This window comes from Heloderma suspectum, chromosome 1 (genome assembly GCF_057233095.1).
Source record: "Heloderma suspectum isolate Gila_16-S chromosome 1, 16-S_ref, whole genome shotgun sequence".
In the NCBI taxonomy this organism is placed as follows: domain Eukaryota; kingdom Metazoa; phylum Chordata; class Lepidosauria; order Squamata; family Helodermatidae; genus Heloderma; species Heloderma suspectum.
Window position 1 is genome coordinate 334413385 of NC_139458.1, and position 15675 is coordinate 334429059.

The window sequence follows — 15675 nt, forward strand, 5'->3', positions numbered from 1 at the left end:
GGGTCTGGACTGACACCACTAAGCCTTAGCCCAGCAGCTAGGGGCTTTCTGAACCTGACACCTTCCAAAACTAGGACACCTGGTGACTGCAGCCCCTATGTCAGCCCCTGCTCAGAGGCCAGCGCCCTTGTCCCCAAGGGCCTTGTATGCCACTGACTCTGTGCATGTCTGCAGGCAATGTGCTCCATGAGAGTTAGCAGAGATGGGAAGGAATGCCAGGCTTCAGGCAAGAGGACAGCCCTTCCAGGGATCTCTGGTGGATAGTTAAGCTGAGCAACTATATACAGTTCAGTCAGCCTTGCAGGAACACACTGTCTCTTTCCTGGGATCGCTGACATGTTCTGAAGGACCTGTCTCTGACCTCTCTTGTCCTGTGATGCCAGTTCTTGTCCTGGCAAGGTGCTACACTAGGAGAAGGCAACCTTTGGGGGCTGTGTGGACATTTGGCAATTTGTGGTGTCTGCCAAGGGAAACATAGCAAAGGATAAGTCAGCTACCCAAAAGACTGAGTGCAAGTTAGAGGTGGAGTCTGAGGGCCAATCTACATTGTGCCCGCCATCGCAATGAAGTCGGGGTCCTGTTGGGTTAAACGCACTCACATTAAAATGTGATTATCCACACTCACCCATTTTCCTCGTTGGGGTTCTTGATCAAATGTGCGAGTTCTGTTCATACTGCACTGCGCTGTTTTTCTGCTCTTAAAGACAGCGGCTCTCATTGGAGGAGCAGAAACTCTCCCTTTTTCTGCTGATTCCCCGCCCACTGCCCCTCTCTTCCTCTATCCCTGTGTTGGTGTGTGTGGGGGGGGATGGTGCGAGCATCCTGTTGGGGCTCAAAGCCTGGTGAGAGCTTGTCCCTTGCTGCCGTCGCTGTAGCAGATGGGGGTGGAGGGAAGAAGGAGGCACCTATCCTCTTCGTCCCCTCCCCACCTGCTGGAGGCCAGGGCGAGAGGCTGGGGGGTGTCTGCCGATGCTCTTTTCCCTGCACCAGCCCTTTGCAGCCAGCATGAGGAAGAGGGGCAGCGGCGATGGCACCCAACACTCGCATTTTGGGGGGACTGCTAGCTTCTTCGAAGCTTCGCAGAAGACCGTGAGATGACATTGCATAGGTTCCTCACCACTCAAAGCCTTATCACCAGCAAGGAAATGGCTGGAGGTGCCTGCTCTTGTCTGGTCTGGGAAGCTCAGCAGTTGGTCCTGGTCAGAATTTTGGATGGGAGACTGCAAGGGAATCAGGCTTCCTGCACTGAGCAGGGGGTTGTTCTCTCTCTTCAAATGATGCTAACTTTACCTCCTTCTATCTCCTGCTTCGGCTTAAAAAAAAACAAAAACAATTAAGGATCACAGCTGAGTGCTTGTACACACCCTTCCCCCCATTCTAGCTTAACTGGGGCTGTAATGTTTTCTCGTGGCCCCAATCCTGGGCACTCACTTACTTGGGAGTAAGCCATATTGAACTCAATGGAACTTACTACTGTGTAGACATAAGATCACCCTGTAAGTCTGCAAGCCTCGAATAAGCCCCATTGAGCCCCATAGGGTGCTCTGGAACAAAAGAGGACATTGCTTCTGAGCTTGGTGAGGAAGGGATCAGAGGTGTCTCCCTTCATTGCAAGGAGGCATTTTACCCTCTGCTCCCTCTGATTGAGAAATGCAGAGGCAGGAGACGCTCAGGTCGGGGGGGGGGGGCTGCTTGTGTCTTTGAAGACTGCCCAGTGAAGAAATTTATGCTTGTGCGTGGGGAAATCAGGCTGGAGAAGGCCTATTCGAAGATTTGAAGATCTGAAAATTCAAAGTTAATGCCTTAATTTTTTTTGAAGAATCACTTATAGGGTGATCTTATGTCTACTCACTAGTAAGTTCCATTGAGTTCAATGTGGCTTGCCCCCGAATAAGTGAGTGCCCAGGATTGGGCCATGAGAAAAAATTACAGCCCCAGTTAAGCTAGAAGGGCAGGGGGAAGGCACTCAGTTGTGATCCTTAATTTTGTTTTTTAAAAAGCCAGAGCAGGGGATAGAAGGAGGTAAAAGTTAGTGAAATTTGAAGGGAGAGAACAACCCCCTGCTCCGTGTAGGAAGCCTGATTCCCCTGCAGTCTCCCGTCTAAAATTCTGACCAGGGCTGACCCAGCTGAGCTTCCCAGATCAGACAAGAGCTGGCACCTCTAGCCCTCTGCTGGTTGGTGAGAAAACTTCCAGTGCTAAGGAACCTATGCTATCAGTAGCCGGAAGACCAGATGGGGGCATCTAGAGCTGTGATTGGACAGGAGGGAAATACAAACACCGCCGTATATGGACAGGCGTGGGAGGGGACTATGACCTTATAAGGTAATGAACACGGAAGAGCAGAGCATATGAATGGGAAATTGTATTGAAAGCAAGAGCAGAGAAGTGGGAAATGACGGTCCCAATTTGAGGCAGGTCCTGCGTCGTGTGAAAGACGAGTGGTGAAACCTTATTGGAAACCAAAAAAAACGTAAGTGTAGATTGGCCTTGAATCATAACACACTAAACAACTCCTTTGAACCTACCATTTCCATCACCAACAGAAACCTATTTCACAACAATCCCAAGTGCCAGTAAGAAAAACAAAAAGCAAAAGAGTTAATTAAAAACAGTTATTAAAGAAGTGGGAGGGTCAAAGCACCTTGCTGCATGCCAAGAAAAGTATCTGGGGTGCATTGGTGCCCATGGGTACCTTGGTGTTTTAGATAGGTATCCAGGGATACATTGGTGCCCATGGAGACCATGTTGTCTATGCACACGGTCCCTGCCTGTTGGCCACTTGTTCTTGCTAGTTGTTCCAAATGACTTCCCAACTTGCTTCCTTCAGACGCCACCATGGGCTTATCCTTGCCAGGACCAGACAGTGGTTGGATGGGATCTGTACACATGAACCAAGTAGATGGCTGTGTTGTCAGCTTCTTCTGCTGGGCTTCAGCCCCAGATGACAGATGACCATAATGGATGATCAGCATAACAGATGATCATTTTTTTCTTTCCCATATATCTCTATGTAAATGTAGCTAGTAGGCCTCAACTCATAATTGTCCAAACATTTTATTGTATTTGTTATGTTATATGCTGCTCATTGCTTTAGAGACCCCTGGGGCCAAAAATGGTGGTGGTGGTATTATTTTAAAACATTCACATGGTGTTCAGACATGAAAAGAAATTCCAAAAGTGCTCATATTAAACATAATTCATTGAATTGCTCCTCTATTCGCTTAATTGTGGTGCTGAAATATCGGATAGCAATGTCAATTCTTATAAATAGCCACTCATCTAGTTGACTGAGGCAAATAAGAATCACCTCTTCAAATAAGAATCACCTTCAAAAAATCGTGGCTTCGCCGCGATTTTTTTTCTCTAATTCAGGCATGATCTTCGAATCTTTGAATGTTCAAATCTTCGAAGATTACGCCTGAATTAGGGAAAAAAAAAACTGTGGAGAACCCATGATTCTTCGAAGATAATGCCTTATTATTATTATTTTTTAAAGCCAAAGCGGGATAGAAGGGGGTAAAAATTAGTCTCATTTGAAGGGATAGAATAACCCCCTGCTCAATGCGGGAAGCCTGATTCCCAGGCGGTCGCGCATCCAACTACTGACCGGGGCCGACCTTGCTTAGCTTCCGAGATCAGACAAGCCAGCCCTTTGCTTGTTGCTGAGGAAACATTGAGTGCTGAAGAAGCTATGTGATCAGTAGCCGGAAGACGACATGGGGCCGTCAAGAGCCATGATTGGACAGGAGGGAAATACAAACACTGCCGTATATGGACAGGCAGGGGAGGGGACTACGACCAGATACGGTAGTGAAGGCGGAAAATCAGAGCACATTAAGGGGAAATACTGGGATATCAGGGTATTGAAAGCGGGAGCATGGAAGTGGGAAATTCCGGTTCCAATTCGAGGCGTTTACTGCGTAGTGTGAAAGACAGGCGGTGAAACCTCATTGGAAGCAAAAAAAACCCCGTAAGTGTAGATCAGCCCCAACACATCTAGAGGGCACCACATTGGGGAAGGCTGCAGTAGACCATGGGGGAGGGTAGGGGGACAGGCAGTCGCTTTGGCCATGATCTGTCCAGAGGACTATGCAGTACATTCTGTATACAAAGCTGGAGTTCCTACTCTTTTTCTTTTAATAGCAGCCCTGCATTCAATTTGATGAGGGCCTTTTGAAAGTCACCAGAGTTCAAATGTAATCTAATGAAGCATGAGAAGCTGCTGTTAGGAAATAAAATATTAGAACCCTTAAATTGCTGCTCACATTTATTTATTTTATTTACTAAGAATATGAATAATCTACCTTTTAGCCCAAACAGGGCCCACAAGGCATGTACAACACAGCTATCAGAGAGCAGAATCAATCCCAATTAAAAACCATTAAAAGCCAACAAGAACATAACTTCACCGCCCACCTAAAATTGGGTAAAGATGTGAACAGTTTTACCTCTCTAGGGGAATTGTACAATCAGGGTGCAAACGCAGAAAGGGCCCTGTTACTGTGGGACCCAAGATTTTAAAGAATTCAGTAGGTCTTCACCAGGTTTGTAAAGTACACGTGTTACATTTAAGGGTGTGAGAATTACAGTAATACCAGCTTGTTTTCATACAATTTTCGTGGGATTGAGGTTACTGTTTACTGACTGATTATCAAAAGTCCTCTGGGTTTCTCTCACTCAGGTTTCTCTTCATCTGCTTCAATATATTTTGCCCTTTTTTCTTTTGCTCCTTCTTTTTCTTTTCTTTTAAAAATAAACACATTCTAGCAGTCACTGCTAGCAAATGCAAAACTTTTCAAGCCATATTGCTTGAAAAGTTCTGGATTCCTCAGTATGGTATATTCTCAGTTTCTCCATTTTTTTACACACCCTACAGCTGAAGCTTCATGGAGCACAATTCATTAGACACTGCTACTGAGCATCTACTATTCAGTTCAATGGGATACGCATGGGAAATGCATTTCAAGTCCCAGTGAAATTAATGGCGATTTAATTGCAGCACTGGCTGGTGGGTTGTTATAACAAGCCATGGCCTGTAACTCAGTCACTACAACCTGCCAAAGAACAGGACATGGCATTTTTCCCTACCTTATCAGTAGGAAGGCTGGAGAGGTGTTTAATGGAGAATGGTTTCAGTCGCTTTTTGTTTGTATGTGTTATTTTTTAAACTCTATATTTAATCTTATTATTAGGAATCTAAACATGTATTTGAAATGTATTTCATAATAAAGCTGTGTGGGCACTTTTAAAATCTGCGGTGTGCCATAATAAGCACAAGAATATAATTTTATATAAGGTGTTATAATACGCTCCTTACACACTGCATGAAACAAATAGAATAGACAGTGAGATGGAAGCTGAGTCACATTCACTGCTAACTAATTTTATTTTTATTTTGCATTTTACTGCTGGCCCAACAGTGCGACACCCAATAACAAATGCAATTGATGGCAAGAATACTTGGTGGCAAAGTCCTAGCATTCAGAATGGGAAGGAATATCATTATGTGACCATTACGCTGGATCTGCGGCAGGTGAGCTTTTTCTTTGTTATGGCCACTGCATTTTGTGGTGAAATTGCTCCCATGTTCCTTCAAAGCCTACCAGCAGTGCTTCTGAGCTTCCATTATCTCCTGGATTATCATCAAGCACTGATTAACTAACACAAACAATGCAAAATGTGAGCTGTTCGTGGTAGCATGGTGTTTCCGTATTCTCTTCCATGTTGAAGCACCAATATTATTTATTAATTCTTTTTATTTAAAACATTTTTAATATTGCTCTTCATCATACCAGGTTTCAGGGCATTGTACTACATAAAAAAGACATACAAACAAGAATGCTAGAGCCTCTGCTGGTAGAAATGCCCATAGCTCAGTCTTAGAGCACACACTTTTCATGCAAAAGTTCTCAGGTTTAACTGCTGGCATTTCCAGGCAGGGCTGGAAAAGACTCCTATCAAACAATGGAGAGCCACTGCCAGTCAGTAGAGGCAATATTGAGCTAGATGGCAGTTTCCAATCATGGGCGTCCGCAGGAACTTTTTCTGGGAGGTGGGGGAAGCTGCAGTACACAGCGGTTTATGGTTGTAATTCATGCTCATAGCACATGCTTCTACAACATACCTGGGCACTTTCCTTTTGTGCACACTTCGTTGCTTAGTGTCACATTCCATGACATTTAGAAACCTACCCAGAATAATAGAAGATTCTGAGAAGAACAGCACCAACACAGAAGAGTGTTTTATTCAAGAAGCACCATGAACTCCAGCAAAACTTTATTTGGAGTGGGGTCTAAAAAACACCTAGGTTCAAGAGAGAACACCCCCCACCCAGTGGCCAGTGCACAAACACAGTACAGTTGTCTTAAGAATATCATATCAGATATTTTATGGCATCACTGCCCTTATCATAACATTGATAACTTCACATCATGTCTTGCCTGGAATGATTTCCTTCATCTTGGAAACATTGATGAACCTTCTTTAGAGCAGTCTCCCCCAACCTGGTGACCTCTAGATATTTTGGCCTACAATTCCCAGCATTCCAGACCATTGGCCATGCTGGGTGGGGCTAATGGGAGTTGAAGTCCAAAACATCTGGAGGGCACCAGGTTGGGGGAGGTGGTTCTAGAAAGTAGCAGCCGAGTCTGCGGAGAGTGTCTTTAGCGGTGGGTGGAGAAATGGATAGGGCTTATCAGGGTTTAGGGTTCTAGATAAGCTTGGACTACTTACTTTACTTTTCACATTGTTATCTGTCACTTTTTATACCAGCTAACAATACAACTTTTGCATGATTTGAATGTTGAACTGCAGCAATGTTCTTTTGGAATTCCATATTTGTCCTGGTACTGCACATTTTGCATATGGTTAAACATTTTAAAAAAGCCCTGATAGTATCACAGAACAGCTCCACCATTTCTGGTAGATCTAGTGACTCAGCAGTGACAAGTAGGGATGTACGAATCCCCTACCTGCCAGTGCAGGGTGGGGGGGTCCACAGTGGGGGGAGGTGATCCATTCCTCCCCCCGGAATCCTCGCCGGCAGACTCTGCTCCATGATGACTCCACAGAGCCACCAGCCAGCTCCGTATAGCAAGCGATATGGACGCCATTGCCATGTCATATCGCTGAGCACTCACTGCAGGAAGGGATCAGGATGCAAATGGCGTCTGCTACGCCATTTGCGTCCCTGTTTTTTCTTGCGATAGGCTACGCATTTGTATTTACGTAGATATTTGCGTAGCCTATTGCGGGAAAAAACAGGGATGCAAATGGTGTAGTGGATGCCATTTGCTGCTGTAAAGCTGTTAGATTGACCTAAATGCAGCCGTTTATTTTATTTATTTATTATTGCATTTATATCCCGCCTTTTTTCCTCTTGCAAGGAACCCAAGGCGGCTTACATTATCCTCCTCCTCTCCATTTTATCCTCACAACAACCCGTGAGGTGGGTTGGGCTGAGTGTGTGACTGGCCCAAAGTCACCCAGTGAGCTTCCATGGACGAGTGGAGACTAGAACCCGAATCTCCCAGCTCCCAGCCCAACACTCTTGCCATTACACCACACTGGCTGCATTTAGCTTAATCTAAGACCTTTACAGCCACAAATGGTGTAGCAGATGCCATTTGCGTCCAGATCCCTTCCTGCAGTGAGTGCTCAGCGATATGGCACGGCAATGGCGGCTGTATCACTTGCTGTACAGAGCCGGCTGGTGAGGAGGATCCAGCTCTGCGTGGGTCCGGCAGGAGGCGGAGGTAGGTGGACCCGTTCCGCCACAGACTCCTCGGACATCCCTAGTGAGAAGGCCTGGGCACCATGTCTACCAAAATAGGTAGACCTGGCCTCTGACAAATCTGTATACCAGGTCTACCCCTCTGTTGTTTCTTAGTGGATAGACCTCAGGTCTTTCCACTTGCAGCTGAAACCCTAATTCTTTCCCTGACTCCTTGGGCCAGCATCAGTTACAGGGGTGAAGGGTATAGTTAATATGGAGGGGTGTGGTGGTGGTGGTGACCTGCTCAGCATGCAGTACACTCCTAGGCTCTGCTCTGTAGGCAACACACAATAGATTCAGGTAGCTTCGCAGCAGTTATGACTCCAGTACAGGAGGAAACACTAACTTATGTGAAGGCACTTGGCACAGTGTTTTACCTCCAAGGCCTGCACTAAGAGAGAGATGGGGGAGGCTCTACTTGGGCCTCCTGTAAGAGCTAAAAATACAGGGTCTCTTAAAGCTCTCTCTCTCTCTCTCTCTCTCTCTCACATACACACACACACACACACACACACACACAAGAACACCATGTATTGCACTGTTGCTACAGTCAACTCACAGCCCCATCTTCATTTTCCTAAAACACCAAACACATCAGGAAAGTAGATAACAACAGTGGAGTATACTGCAAAGTTGTCATACTCTATTCTACCACCCACCCGCCCACCCCCGCCCCCAGAAAACAACATTGGGCAACTTTGCGGGGTGAGTATAACCCACACTTTCTCAACCACAGCACTGCTGCTGCACTATGATGAACTTTATCTGCACACATTGGCAGGGTAATTTTTTAATGTTTATAAACGCAGAAAAAATTATAAACAAGACTTAAGTTAGAAAGATCATGAACTCCTGTCTTTGCTGCTACCTTTAGGTTTTTGTTTTTTTTTTTTTGATAAAGACACTACCAGTCTAACTCAGCTGCACTAAACTCTTGGATTTCTATTTTTTTTTTATGAGACTCCAATTACTTCCTAACAGGGAAGATCCCAAAAAGGCTTAACACAACCAGAAAGGGTTCTCACACCCAGATGTTAACCATTGCTATGACTACATTCATTGGCTAAAAATATTGGCGGGCAGGAGCAGGCTAGTTATTCACAAAACAAATAGGCAAAATAATGGCTGCATATTTTGCTTCATATCTCGGGTTCTACAAGGACTAGAAACCTGCCGTTTTAAAAATAAAATCTGGGAATCTGGATATTATGGCTCATCTGGGGGGGGCAACTGCACCCCCTTTCCCCTTCCTGTGGACACCCATGTTTCCTATGTTGCTTCCTGTGCTACTGCAGCTGGGTAAACCCCCACATATAAATGATCATCTTAGTGGCCTGCTTACCCGAGCAAAATAGCATCTTGTTCTTCTTTCTTCGTTATTAGGGAAAAATGCAAGTTTTCTAATCAATCAAGCAGTCCTCTATAGGGATGTCAGAGAATTTTGCCACGAATCTCGGGGAGGCCGAATGCCAGCGCATTCGGCCCCCTGAAATCGTTGGCGGAATGATCTACCCCCCCGCCCCCCCCGTGACGGGACTTACCTTGGGCGGCTCTTCCTGGCGGCGGCGGCTCCGGTGGCGGTGCGGCGGTGGCTGCTGCGGCGGCTGGTCTTCTGACCGGCTGCCGCCGCCACCATTTCCAGTTAAAACAACAACAACAACAACAAAAACGTGATAGGCTATGTAAAGATTTACGTAGCCTATCACGGCTAGATTTTTTAAAAACACCGTGATAGGCTACATAAATGTTTATGTAGCCTATCATGGCTGATTTAAAAGAAAAAACAAACGCGCGTATGCAAATGGCGGCGTCCATGGGCGCCGCCATTTGCGTTCCTTATTTTGGCACATCTTAGTCTACGTAAACATTTACGTAGACTAAGACAGCGAAAATAAGGGGAATGCAAATAGCGTAGACGCTACGCTATTTGCATTTCCCTTATTTCGCCGTCTTAGTCTACGTAAATGTTTACGTAGACTAAGACGTGTCAAAATAAGGAACGCAAATTGCGGCGCCCATGGGCGCCACCATTTGCGTACGTGTTTTTTTTCTTTTAAATCAGCCGTGATATGCTACGTAAACATTTACGTAGCCTATCACGGCTGACTGCAGGGACGCAAACGGCGGTGGCTACAGCCACCACCATTTGCATCCCTGCTAGCCAGCGGCCGGATGTCCGGCCGCTGGCGGAGCCGGCTGGCGGCTCCACAGAATCCCTGCAGAGCGGAGCCGGCCGGCCAGAATTTCGGGGGGGAGGAACGGAGCGCCTCCCCCCCGGCCAGAATTTCGGGGGGAGGGATGGAGCGCCTCCCCCCCACCATGAATGTCACCCTTCGAAAAGGTAAGTGACTTATCCTACCTCTGTAAATAGGGATGTTGGAGAAATCTGCAAAGGAACCAAATGAGTTCAGATTTTCATGAATATGACCCATGAATTCCACAGCAGAACAGCTTTTCCCCTATCAGGTGGATTTCATGGACTTGTGGACTGTTTTTCTGACCTTCAGGAATTTTGTGCAAATTTTGTCATAGTAAAATATACATTAAAAAAAAAAAAAACCTAGCCAAAAATGTGCCTTTCCCCCATAGGCTAAAGTGTGGAAACGTGTGTCTGGGGGGAATTAGTGCATTTTCACACTTGCAAATTTGCACAACTGCATATTTGTGCAAGTGTGAATTTGTGCAAATTGGAAACAAAAGAAATCTGATTCTGTTGATGAGCGGAGGATGGAAAGAAAGGCACCCGACAATCTGGGAAACACGGATGGAACAGATTTCACACAATCCATACATCCCTATCTGTAAATCTACACCACCATTATACTTGGCATGTCATGTGAACAGACAACTCTCTCTCTCTCTCTCTCTCTCTCTGTGTGTGTGTGTGTGTGTGTGTGAGAGAGAGAGAGAGAGAGAGAGAGAGACAGAGAGACAGAGACAGAGAGAGAGAGAGAGAGAGAGAGAGAGAGAGAGAGCGAGCATGCAGGAGAGACTGTGCATGAGAAACTACCATATGTATTAGCTTTTAGACTATTATTTCAGTACACACTTTTTAAAAACGAATTTTAATATCTAGCTTTGAGTCTAGTGTCTAGAACGTTGAAAGTTAATATTACATTTCCTTAGAAATGCAAAAATATCTAGAAATTGCAACACAGCCTCGTGTTTCAAAAATTGAATTTGTAAAAATGTGTTTAAATGACATGGGCACAGATCCAGTTTTCTATAACCCAGGGAGGTGTTTAAAGAAATGTCATCTTCCTACAGAAAGCTCTGCAAACTGTGTGTCAGTTTTAAAAAGAAAATATTGAATGTAGTATACTTGGAAAGCTAACAAGACCTGATAATTTACATAGGCTCAGTAGGAAGTAGCCTTAGGTTTCTCACTGCATCTCCTGCCAATCATTTTCTTCTCTTTCCATAGGAAACTTGATGAAATGACAGCTGTATAGGTTCTAGAAGGCTGTTATCTTTTGACATTCACAAGTATGCTGGATTATGGCATGTAAGACAATATGGAATGTCAGAAAAGAAGTGGATTTATTTTCCTCTAGCTAATGCATATACAGAATAACTAGAACTAACACTTCATAATTTTAGAATCTCTCCTGCTGCTCCTCAGTATCTAAGAGATTAAAAATAGACTAGATAACCTAAGAGGTTCCACCCTTCCCTTTACCCATTCTGTATGGAAGATTGGCACATCGGCTCCTGAAGCTGCTCTCTTGGCTGTAGGGCTGCTCCCACACCCTCTGCGGCAATATGCAGAGTGTCAGCAACAGTGGTGGGGACAAGAATAGAAATTACAGTATTTCATTTGCAGGAGCAAGAAATAAAGAGCCACCTACAAAGATTGGGGTTAAACAGGCTCCCTCTTTATTTAGAGAAGCAGGCATGTAGAGCTAGCTAAAACAATAATAAGGGAGCAAGAAACTTGATGTGATGAGATTAGGGATGGCGGAGAATTCTGCCACGGATCTCAGTGAGGCCGAATGCCAGTGCATTCAGCCCCCCGAAATCCATGGTGGAACGAAGCCCCCCAGCCCCACCACCCTGCGAAAGGCACGCGAAACGGAGCACCTACCTGGTGCCGTTCATGCTGCTTTGTGAATGGCAGCCGCGTCTGTGGCCACCATTCACTTCACGATTTTTCCCGTGATAGGCTACGTAAATACTTGTGTAGCCTATCACAGCTAATGCAGGGACACCATTTGCATCCCTGCGGAGGCCGTGATAGGCTACATAAATATTTACGTAGCCTATCAAGGTGAAAAAAAGGGCATGCAAATGGCGGCGGCTACGGCGGCCGCCAGTTGCATCCCTGCACAGCCCAGCAGTGGCCGGATGTCGCTGCGGGAGGCCCTGGCCAGCGGCTCTGCGGAGTCACCGCAGAGCGAAGCCGGCTGGCAAGGATTTTGGGGGGAGGGACGGAGTGCCTCTCCCCCACCGCAGATGTCACAAAACGAAACAGGTAAGTCATTTCATACATTCCTAGATGAGATGCCCAGGTAAATTGGCGTGGTTAGTCAGCTGAGGTGCCCCCTGGCACAACCCTAGGGATACTTCAGTTAACACCCATAATTCACTTCCACTTCCATGGGGAATGAATGATTGATGTGAAGTAGATCCCCATTGGAGAATCTCTATGCTTCCTGGTTGTACAGTAACTTTAGTACCAAAAACCAGCAGCCTCATATTTGAGTAGCCCTGTCAATTTTCTATCATTGCTGGTAGCAGGTGGCTACCAGGAAGAGGGCCTTTTCTGCTGTGGCACCCTGGCTGTGGAATGAGCTCCCTGGAGAGTTTGATGTGGTTGTACACCTTTTAGCGCCAGGTGAAGACCTTTTTATTTTCCCAGTATTTTAACATTTTAGCTTCCTGGTCCTTTAGCTCTGGTATTTTAAATTTGTATTTTAAATATCTGCATTGCTGCTAGGTTTTATTCTGCTTGTACTGTTATAGTGTGATTTTAAGCTTTCATATTTTATATTGTTTTATGCTGTACCTTGTGGTTTTAATTTTTGTGAACAGCTCAGAGAGCTTCAGTTACTGGGCAGTATAGAAACAAACAAATATTTCCTATGCCAGCAAAATGCCCTTGCTGTAGCCCAAACTGACTTAAACTAGAGAGTCTCATAGGTAAAGGGCGGGGGAGAGATCTTCCAGTTGTCCATGCATCTGGATAGAATCGGCTCTCTTGCTTTTGTTTTACTAGCACCGTGAATGATCCGTTTCTGTCAAAGAAAGATAAAGCAAACACATGCACACACAGGCCCTGATCGAGATAACATTGCAGACAACAATGCATGCAGAGCTGAATGTTTCCCAGTGACATGCTTTGGCTTATTAAATGTTACGTGGGACTGTCATGTTCTGGTCCGAAGCAGGAGCCCATAGGGCTCAGGGAAAGAAGACAGGTGGGATGTTGCAGCACCTAGGAGAGGTTGGGCCAATCTCAATGGAAATGCTTTGTGAAGCGATTTGAGCAAAATCCATATTTTCACGGAATCAAATTAGCTCTTTCAACGGTACATGCGGTGCTGTATTCCTCCCGTGATACATGCAGTGCTGTATTCCTACGCTTTTGTGGTGCATATGGGAACTGAAGCTGCATAAATTGGGGTGGGGTGGGCAAGCCCCGCCGCAAGTAGAAATGAACGACAGCAATTGGGTAGGCGCGGGGCAGCCAATGAGCGGAGGCTTGTTTCCCCTCCCTTGCGTGTTCAACCAAGTGCAAATGGAGGACTTGCATACAAGTAGACGGTCATGACAAACCCCACGTGCCCCACATACACTCACACATTTATGAGGTGGGCAAGCAAGCAGGCAGCCGCCGTCCAGAGACTGAACAGAATGAGCAGGAGTGCAAGAGACTCTGAGAGCAGAGAGTGCGGGGCCAGCGAGGAGGGAGAGCGACTAGCACGGTGCATCTGATGTATATTAACTGCTCAATAACAGGCTCCCCCGCCCACAAACACGGGCTCAATGAAGTGCTTCTGAGTACATGTTCATGAAAATCATCCACCCTGGCAATCAATCACCCTTTCTTAGCTGCGCAGCTTCATATCAACAGGCATCCACCGTTTCTGAGCTGTGCTCCTTCGTAGGGATGGCGGAGAATTTCTCCCCGAATCTTCGGGGGGCCGAGCGCCAACGCATTTGGCCCCCCGAAATCGGCGGTGAAATTCACCGCCCCCCCACCCCGGGATGGGACTTACCGTAGCGGAATGTTCCTCCCACCGGCGGGTCCCGGTGGCGGTTCGGTGGGCTTTTGGCGGGGGCGGGGGCGGCAGCCAGTCTTTCGACCGGCTGCCGCCACCGCCGCCGCCATTACAGCTGAAGTAAAAAACAACAACAACCCCGTGATAGGCTACGTAACAATTTACGCAGCCTATCACGGCTAGATTTGCAAAGTCAGCCATGATAGGCTACAATAATCGTTACGTAGCCTATCATGGGTGACTTTGAAAAAAAAAAAGCGCGTACGCAAATGGCGGCCCCCATGGGGCACCGACATTTGCGTTCTTTATTTGGTCCCTGTAGTCTACGTAAAGAGTTACGTAGACTACGGCGAAAATAAGGGCAACGCAAATAGCGTTGCCCTTATTTTTGCCGTAGTCTACGCAAATCTTTATGTAGACTACCGGGACCAAATAAGGAACACAAATGGCAGCGCCCCATGGGGGCCACCATTTGCTTACACGCTTTTTTTTTTTTTCAAAGTCACCCGTGATAGGCTACGTAACGATTAACGTAGCCTATCACGGCTGACTTTGCAAATCTAGCCGTGATAGGCTGCGTAAATCGTTACGTAGCCTATCACGGGGTCTTTTTTTTTTTTTTACTTTCGTAGTTTGCGGCTGGGGAGACGGGGCGCTTCTCCCCGGCCTGAATTTCGGCCAGGCGAGGCGGGAAGCCTCCCCCCCCCGGCCTGAATTTCGGCCGGGCGAGGCGGGACGGCTCCCTCTCCTCGCCTGAACTTCGGGGGGAGAAGCGAAGCGCCTCCCCCCCACCGCGAAGCAAGCTGCGAGACCAGGTAAGTGACTTTCGTACATCCCTACTCCTTCGTAGCTGCATAGTTTCAAAACCACAAGGCTGGCTTCCGTCTTCACTCCCAAGCCGAATGACTATTTAAAGTGAGAGGCAGTGACTGAGCCACCGTTTCTCAGCTGTGCTCCTTTGTAGACGCACAGCTTCAAAACAGCAGGGCTGGCAAAGTGGAACTGAAGGGAATGAGTTACTTTCGGGTAGACATGTTTACCCCTCTGCTCTCCCCATGCCCCCACCCCATTCCTTCCGCCAATCAGCGCTGCTTCCACCAGTCCCAACTAGCTGAGGTCACATGTTCTCCCGAACAGCACTGAAGCCGCTGTGACAGGAAAATCTGATGCAAAATGAGTTTGAAAAAAAACCCAGATTTAGGGCAAGAAATGCCAGGCTAGCTATGGAGAGTAGCGTGCCTCATCTGACACTATCGATTTGGGGGTGGAGTAGAACTGGAGTAAAAGCCCATGTAGATGGGGCCCTGCTCTAACGAGGTCTGAGACCAGACTGAAGCCTTTTATGCTTCAGCCCAGAAGCCCTTTCTTAGTCTCCACCCCTTCCCACAATGTGGAAGCCTTAAAGGGGCAGACCTTCATTATCTAGCCTAGCACATCTCAGCCTCTCCAAGAGCTCATGGCAGAAGTGTTGCTAGCATTGGCTCATCAGCTCCGTGGATTATGGAGCTCTTGGAGATGGGAGTGCTGACCCAGTACTGGAGCTAGACTCAGGGCCTGCAGTTGTTGTTTCAGGCTCAAGGGTCTCCAGCTTGGGTGTCTTGTCTTCACCACCTCTGGCTTGGGGGCATCTGTTTCCACAGTGGTACTTGGGCCTGGTGCCTCCTCTGTGGGCACCAC

General features: G+C 46.8%; 1 protein-coding gene across 1 annotated transcript in view; it reads left to right on the top strand.

The window, feature by feature from the left end:
• Window positions 1–15675, top strand: part of LAMA2 (laminin subunit alpha 2) — a 619437-nt gene that overhangs the window by 154947 nt on the left and 448815 nt on the right. The window contains exon 3 of the mRNA XM_084827486.1: window positions 5424–5536. Within this exon, the coding sequence (XP_084683612.1) occupies window positions 5424–5536 (113 nt within the window). The remainder of the gene's footprint in view (window positions 1–5423; window positions 5537–15675) is intronic.